Raw genomic sequence first — 8691 nt, forward strand, 5'->3', positions numbered from 1 at the left:
TTTTTTAACACAAATATGGTTCCCAGGGCCTGGAGGAGAGTCTCCTCTCCTCCACCCCGGGTACCATCCGCACATGCGGGAAGTAAGCGGATCAGTACATTCCTATGTGTGCAGAATCGCCGCAATTCCGCACAAAGAAGTGACATGCTGCGGATTGTAAACCGCTGCGTTCCCACGCGTTTTTTTCCGCAGCATGTGCACAGCGTTTTCGGTTTCCCATAGGTTTACATTGAACTGTAAACTCATGGGAAACTGCTGCGGACCCGCAGCTGCAGAAACGCTGCGGATCCGCAGCAAAATCCGCAACGTGTGCACATACCCATACAGAGCAGGAGTGGAAGTTTACAGACTGGAATGGAGGCTGCAGGAGCTGAGCAGCTGAAGGACCTTCTGCACCAGTAATTCCAGGGACTTCCAGGTCAGGTGACTGATCACATGACATGAAGGGGTCTTGAGTAGGGTTGAGCGACCTTTAGTTTTTTAGGGTCGAGTCAGGTTTTGTGAAACCCGACTGTCTTAAAAGTCGAGTCGTGTGAAATCGGCCGACCACCGTGAAAAGTCGGGTTTCGGCCGAAACACGAAACCCAATGAATTTTTTTTTTCTCTCTCTCTCTCTCTCTCTCTCTCTCTCTCTCTCCGTCCCAGCACAGAAAATTTCGTATTGCACATTCCAAATCCCTACTGCGCACAAACGATAACATGACGATACGCGTTCACTCCCCTAAGACCTATGTCATCACTCTGCCCACACTCATTCATTGGCTGAAAAAATGGCGCTAAACGCGTCATACGAAACGCGACTTTGGCGCCAAGATCGCGTACCGCATGGCCAACCCCGCACAGGGATCGGGTCGGGTTTCATGAGATGCCGACTTTGCCAAAAGTCGGCAACTTATGAAAATGCACGACCCGTTTCGCTCAACCCTAGTCTTGAGTTAATCAAGTGGAAGTTCCTGCAACTGCTCAACTCCTGCAGCCTCGGTGGAGGTCCCGATCAGGAACTGCAAGATGTGTGTGTGTCTATATGTGCATGTAGCAGAGCCGTGTATGTCTATGGGCATGTAGTGGGCATGTAGTAGAGCTGAGTATGTCTGTGTGCATGTAGTGGGCATGTAGTAGAGCTGAGTATGTCTGTGTGCATGTAGCAGAGTTACATATGTTTATGTGCATGTATTGTGCATGTAGCAGAGCTGTGTGTGTCTATGTGCATGTAGTTTGCATGTAGTAGTGCTGTGTATGTCTATGTGCACGTATCAGTCACGTATGTCTATGTGCATGTTTCAGAGCCACGTATATCTATGTGCATGTAGCAGAGTCTCGAATATCTATGTGCATGTAGTGTGCGTGTAGCAGAGCATGTGTATCTATGTTCACATAGCAGAGCCATGTATGTCTATGGGCATGTAGCAGAGCTGAGTATGCCTATGTGAATGTAGTATGCATGTAGCAGAGCCATATATTTCTTTAGGCATGTAGGAGAGCTGTGTATGTCTCTAGGCATGTAGGAGAGCTGAGTATGTCTATGGGCATGTAGCAGAGCCATGTATGTGCATGTAGCAGAGCTGTGTGTGTCTATGTGCATATAGTGTGCATGTAGCAGAGCTGTGTATGTCTATTTGCATGTAGTAGAGCAGTGTATGTCTATGGGAATGTAGCAGAGCTGTGTATGTCTATGGGAATGTAGCAGAGCTTTGTATGTCTATTTGCAGCACCCCAGGTAACCGGTTGCTGCAGTGATGTTGCCTTTCCTTCGGGGAGGGTGATGTTACGCTTGGAGGCAAAGGGGATCCTATCTATCAGGTAAGGCACTCACATTCAACACATCTGATTCTATAGACACATATTAGCTATATGCAGCCTGGTCTAGAGGAGGAGCCAGCCAGTCTGAGAGAGGAGAGTACAAGGACGTCTGGAGCAGACGTGGGGGCCGAGCAGCCACTAGGGAGCTGCTACCCCTGGAAAGAAAAGCAGAAGGAGAGTTGAATTGTGGAGGAGCTTAGAGGAAAGAAGCATAGAGGAGGAAAGGGCTTAGGAGGGGAACAGCGGAAGGACACCAGCAGAGTCAGAGCGCAGAAGCCGGGTACCGGGAGCCCAAGGTCGTGTTGTTCTCCAGGACACGCGACAAAACCAGAGGGCAAAGCACTATATGTCAATTGCCCGTAACAAGTCTGGGGTGAAGCAGTGACCATGAGAGCCGGGTCATCTAAGAGATCTTATAAACAGACTCAAACTGCCTATCATACAGACATCTGTCTTAGGACAGGAGAGAGGGGACTTGCACTGAGCTTCAAGCAGCAGGGACCTAATTAACTAAACGGCGCTAGCAGGAAAGGTTTACGGACCTCACGTGGTAAAGGGATCTCTTATTGCCTCCAAGCCGGCCAGACCACCGCTACCCTGTACTTGGTACCCTGGACTGAGGACTACTACTACCATCAGTAAATCAGATAAGGTGTCCTCGTTCTTTGTGCATTTATCGGCTTACACCATCTCGCCATACACCTGGGAAGCCCTGGGGACCCCGCTTCACCTGTGGGAAGCGTTACCATCTTGCTGCAACAACATCACCCCAGAGGACCCCTATAAGCAGCGTCGGTCCCTACTGACCGAACACTACCGGTGGCGTCATGAACAATAGACTTTATTCATAAAACCCCTAAAAGACTTTCCCTTTAATTGGACGTCCAGGGCCATGGACCAGGTCGCAGCCACCGTGACATCCCCTTTAAGAGACACCGGACCCGGTACCGAGTACCCCGCTGCCCTGGTGTGGGTGCTCCTTATGTGCATGTAGCAGAGCCATGTATGTCTATGTGCATATAGGAGAGCTGTGTATGTCTATGCATGTAGCAGAGCCGTGTATGTCTATGGGCATGTAGGAGAGCTATGTATGTCTATGTACATGCAGCAGAGCTGTGTATGTCTATGTGCTAGTAGTGTGCATGCAGCAGAGCCATTTATTTCTATGAATGTAGCAGAGCCGTGTATGTCTATGGGCATGTAGCAGAGGTGTGTGTAGAAACATATACATTGCAGAGAGACACTAACGATAGCTTTATTACCTCCCTATTCTACCCTAGTACATTAAAATGAGTGATACAACCCCCTCCACTATACACCACTAGGGAAGTTTTAATTAACAGGAAAAATGTTTTTTTTCTATTTTCTTCTGTCTAAACCTGGGGCGCATTTTATGGTAAGGTCCATCTTATTGTCTGAAAAATACGGTAGTCTGGTCAGATGAGACCAAAATTTAACTCTTTGGATGTCATAATACACACCATGTTTGGAGGCCAAAGGGCGCTCCATAGCACCCCAAAAACAGCATAAAAACAGTGAAGTTTTGACATGGGAACATCATGGTGTGGGGCTGATTTTCAGCATACGGCACTGGCACTTTCATGTAATTGAAGGAAAGATGAATGGAAATAAGTACCCACAGAGTCTTGATAAAAATCTGCTTACATCTACCAGGATAATGAAGATGAAACAAGGGAGGACATTTCAGCAAGACAGTGCCCCAAACACACAGCCAAGGAAACTCTCAATTGGCTTCAGAGATAGAAAATAAAGCTGCTAGAATAGCCCAGCCAATCACCGGACCTGAATCCAACAGAAAATTTATGAAAGGAATTAAAGCTCAGAGTTCATATAAGGAGCCCACAGAAGCTTCAGGATGTGAAAAGTGTTTGTGTGACAGAATGAGCCAAAATCACACCTGAGCAATGCCTGCGACTAGTTTCTCCATACAGAAAGCATTTTGAAGCTGTCATCACCAACAAAGACTATTGTATGAAATATTAAATACATTTCAGTAAGCGTGCTCAATACATTTTCCCTGTTTCATTTCTCATTATTACACACAACTTAATTTATGGAAATCCATAGTTTGATTTCGTTGCCTGTGTGGATAGGATGGGTTGTTACTAGTGTTGAGCTATACCTTCCGATATGCAAAGGTATCGGTATCAGATTGGATCGGCCGATATCCAAAAAGTATCAGATATCGCCGATACCGATACCCGATACCAATGCATATCAATGGGACACAAAATATCGGAATGGTTCCCAGGGTCTGAAGGAGAGGAAACTCTCCTTCAGGCCCTGGGATCCATATTCATGTATAAAATAAAGAATAAAAAAAAAAAATATTGATATACTCACCCCTCTGACGGCCCCGGCTCTCACCGGTCCAAGCGTCTGCCTCCGTTTCTAAGAATGCAGAGTGAAGGACCTTCGATGACGTCGCGGCTTGTGATTGGTCGCGTGACCGCTCATGTGACCGCTCACGCGACCAATCACAAGCCGCGACGTCATTGAAGGTCCTTCACTCCCTGCATTCTTAGGAACGGAGTCACCACTAAGCGCCAGGGTCCGCCGGAGGGGTGAGTATATCAATATTTTTTATTTTTATTATTTATTTTTTACATGAATATGGATCCCAGGGCCTGAAGGAGAGTCTCCTCTCCTCCAGACCCTGGGAACCATACACTGGGAACTTCCGATTCCGATTTCCGATATCACAAAAATATCGGAACTCGGTATCGGAATTCCGATACAGCAAATATCGGCCGATACCCGATACTTGCAGTTTCGGAATGCTCAACACTAGTTGTTACCGACATCTGGTGAGAATTTCATGTCAATAGCAATTTATAAATATATTTACTTAGGAAATTGGTGACGTGCAGTAATTATTACACCTAATATATATATATATATATATATATATATATATATATATATACACACATACATACACATATAATGGGCATTTTAGGATGTGCATATTTTGTATGTGAACATGTTATTTTTAAACACTGGTTAGTTAGATACATTACATCTCATGTCAATAGCAACAAAATAGGATTCTCAGGTTTACATTAATTTGTAGCAACGGGAGACCAGGACAGATTTTCTTTTTTGAACTGTGAGACCCTTAGTTTATTAGATGGTTTATCAGTTGAAATAAACAAAGATGATTTTGTTGGCCATTGTTGTACAAGCACAAACGTACACGTAAATTACAGAGTGGATACAAGATCAACCACTGCATTTAATAATGGCATAGCACAGCGCGTGACCGGATGCCCCTGTAGGACATGAGACTATCAAGGTTTTGTTATCAGCTTTCCACTTTTTTCACTTGTAGTTCAGAACCCTAATTATCTAGAATTTGCTTTATTTGTATTTTTAGACACTGTAGACATTAAAATATAAGCTACCCAATTAAACATATATTTTATCCAAAAATGGCAAAGTGTCATCTACAACTCACAGCGTGCAATGACATCAAATTTGAATTTTCTCCCATCATTTTCTGTTATATTTTAATGGTTTGCTAAAATTCATTCAGTGACAGTGGTGACTAAAGCAGGCACCAGTACCACTCAGTAGCTTAACAATTTTTTTTTTGCCTATTTCCATTTTAATGTGTACCCAGGAAATTCTTCCGTTGACATTGTAGGCTGTCTGCTGGTTCTAGCTTCATTTCTACACTGCTAAGTCATCTGACCTAGCTCTACTGCTGGACTTACTAGCTCTGCTGAGCCTTCTTGTGTCTATCAATGCTGGAGGCTGGTGCATCTCTACAGTGGTGGTGGTGGCTGGTATATCATCTACTTCAGACCTTGTGTTGCTTCCACTTCTCTCAACCACCAGAGTCACCACTTCATCGCTTCCTCCCTCATTTCTCACACTGCTTGGAGCAGAAGTAGTTGCACTGCATGCACTGGTACTGCTTGATCCAGGTTTTCTCTCCCGCTCCACTGCCAGATTGGCCCAGTTCTGCTCAGTGGCAAGGGCATGTTGGTCAAGATGGCCACTGAAATAAGAAGGGTCAACAGCCTCTTCTGCAAGCGATGCTATTTTGAAATCTGAAAGTGGAGATCTAGCATATACATGTTGACCGGTCGGAGGGGCAGCGGCTGCATCAGTATAGTATGGTGGAAAAGCCATGCTTGTTGCGGCAGTTCGCGGTAGTGGGCTAGAAGGATCTGCTTTATTGCAAGCAGGGTCAGGGACATAACGGTTAGTCATACCTTGCTTGAGTTTCTTCCACCCCAAGTGATATATCTCTAACATATTCAGCAAAAGAGACACGCAAGCCACTACAAGCATAAATATGATGAAAATGGTCTTTTCTGTCGGCCTGGAAATGAAGCAATCCACAGTGTTGGGGCAAGGCCAACGGTTGCAACGATAAAGCGGCTTAAGTTCATAACCATACAGGAAGTATTGTCCCACAATGAAGCCAATCTCAAATAGAGTCTTGAAAATAATATTGAAGACGTAGGTGCGGAGGAGGGCACCTCCTATTCTGATTTTCCCCCTTTCATCTCTAATAGGGGGTTTTGTTTTTTCCTTCTTCTCAACTCCCTTCCTAAGGAGAAGTTCCGTCTCTTGATTGCCTTTTATAACCTTTTTTAGATCCTCCTCTTTCTCTTTTTTCTTTTCTTCCATCCGCACAATGTGCAGGACATGGCCCAGATAAATGAGTGTGGGGGTGGAAACAAAGATAATCTGGAGAACCCAGAATCTAATATGAGAAATAGGGAAGGCTCTGTCATAGCAGACATTCTCACAACCTGGTTGTTGGGTGTTACAAGTAAAGTCAGACTGTTCATCCCCCCACACTTCTTCAGCTGCTGCTCCTAATACCAAAATCCGGAAGATAAACAATACGGTCAACCAGACCTTTCCGATGACAGTAGAGTGTTCTTGAGCGTTTTCTAATAGTCTTCCCAGGAAACTCCAGTCACCCATTGTTTCTGTTTTCTAACCTAAAATATGAACATGTAAATGTTAATTCTGGAGAAGTACTGTTAAAATATTGAATACATTTTTTTAATTTAGCCAATACTATTACATTTTTTTCACTATGGGCATAAGCACTGACAGGCAGGTAGTTGCTACCTACTTGTCTGTTGTGCCTGATGCAGATCTCTGCTGGCACAGAGCGGGCACAGACCTCCTTCCATCCATTCAGTGGCTTCCACTTCTCTTCTGCTCGGCTGTGACTGCCGATGTGATGGGGAGTGACTGCTGACGTGATATTGATTGACACCTGGCTCCTCACTACCTAACTGCGGGAGGCGGCTGTCAATCAGCATGATGCCGGTAGTCACACCCCTTTAGCAGAGCAGCCCGGAAGAAGAACAGCTGCTCTGTTGACGTGAAGCAGATGAATCGCCGGCAGAAGTGGTCAGTACCTGCCTGTTAGTTTTTAGGCCCATAATAAAAAAAAATGGTCCTCCTGGACAACTCCTTTAACGTATTCTGAAATATATAGCTTTTTTCATACAGACATTGAACCAAACTCCAATAAATCATGTATCTATTCATCCAAAAAGTTCAACAGCTGCATTTTTATATTTCATGAAGTTGTTAATAGTGTCCCTCTCATACATTCTAGCAAATGGGATTGATGTAAAGTGTGCAAGGGATCATAGGTGGGAGATTTCATATTGAGGAAGTCGCCTAGAAGAGAAATGCTTTAATGGAGGCCTTATTGAAAAAAAAAAGGTTTTTTTAACCTCTTCACTACCCGGTAATATTCTATTTTTTGCTTTTTCCTCCCCTTCTTCCAAGAGCCATAAGGTTTTTATTTTTCTGGCCATATAGCTGTGCGAGGGCTTGTTTTTTGTGGGAAGAGTTGTACTTTTGAATGACACCATTCATTTTATCATATAGTGTACTGGAAAACAGGGAACAAATTCCAAGTGCGTTGAAATTGTAAAAAAGGTGCAATTTCACAATTGTTTTTTGAGTATTTTATTTACCGTGTTCACTATATGGTAACACTCACCTGGCAATATGATTCACAGGTCAGTACCAGTACTCAGATACCAAACATGTTTCTTGTTCTTTACTTACCAATTTACCAATCAGAGTGCACAGAGGTGATCTTGGGGTCACCCAGGGACTGTGGCCTGTAAGCTCCTGCTCAGAGCAGTCACTGACACATCTCCTTCCCGCCTGCGATGTACTGTTCTAATGCCCTTCAATGCAAAAGCATTGTAGAGCGTTAGATCAGCGATCAGTCAGTGTAAAGTTGATGACCCATCCTGGGACAATGTCAAAAAAAGTAAAAAAAAAAGTTTTGAAAAATTGTAAAAAAAAAATCACACACAAAAAAGAAATTATATTAACCCCTTTACCCCCAAAGGTTGTTTGCACGTTAATGATCAGGTCAATTTTTACAATTCTGACCACTGTCACTTTATGTGGTCATAACTCTGGAATGCTTCAACAGATCCTGGTGATTCTTTTAAGAGGCATATTTGTACTTCATAATAGTGTTAAATTTCTTTGATATGACTTGTGTTTACTTGTGAAAAAAATTTGCAATTTTCAAACTTTTAATTTTTATGACCTTAAATCACAGAAATGTGTCACATAAAATAGTTAACAAATAACATTTCCCACATGTCTACTTTACATCAGCACAATTTTGGAACCACATTTTTTTTTGTTAGGACGTTATAAGAGTTAAAAGTTGACCAGCGATTTTTCATTTTTCCAACAAAATTTATAAAACCATTTTTTTTAGGGACCACATTTTTAAAACTGCACCCCATAAGGTGCTCAAAACCACATTCAAGAAGTTTATTAACTCTTCAGGTGCTTCAGAGGAATTTTTGAACTGTGGAAAAAAAATGAACATTTAACTTTAAATTTACTTCAGATCCC

At 43.3% G+C, this 8691-nt stretch overlaps 1 protein-coding gene across 1 annotated transcript; it reads right to left on the minus strand.

The window, feature by feature from the left end:
• Window positions 1–5493: 5493 nt before the first annotated feature.
• On the minus strand, window positions 5494–6765 carry GJA3 (gap junction protein alpha 3). Its single transcript, XM_077299831.1, has one exon. The coding sequence runs from the start codon at window positions 6763–6765 to the stop codon at window positions 5494–5496; it is 1272 nt and encodes a 423-aa protein (XP_077155946.1).
• Window positions 6766–8691: the final 1926 nt, after the last annotated feature.

The sequence above is a fragment of the Ranitomeya variabilis genome, chromosome 3 (genome assembly GCF_051348905.1).
Source record: "Ranitomeya variabilis isolate aRanVar5 chromosome 3, aRanVar5.hap1, whole genome shotgun sequence".
NCBI lineage: Eukaryota > Metazoa > Chordata > Amphibia > Anura > Dendrobatidae > Ranitomeya > Ranitomeya variabilis.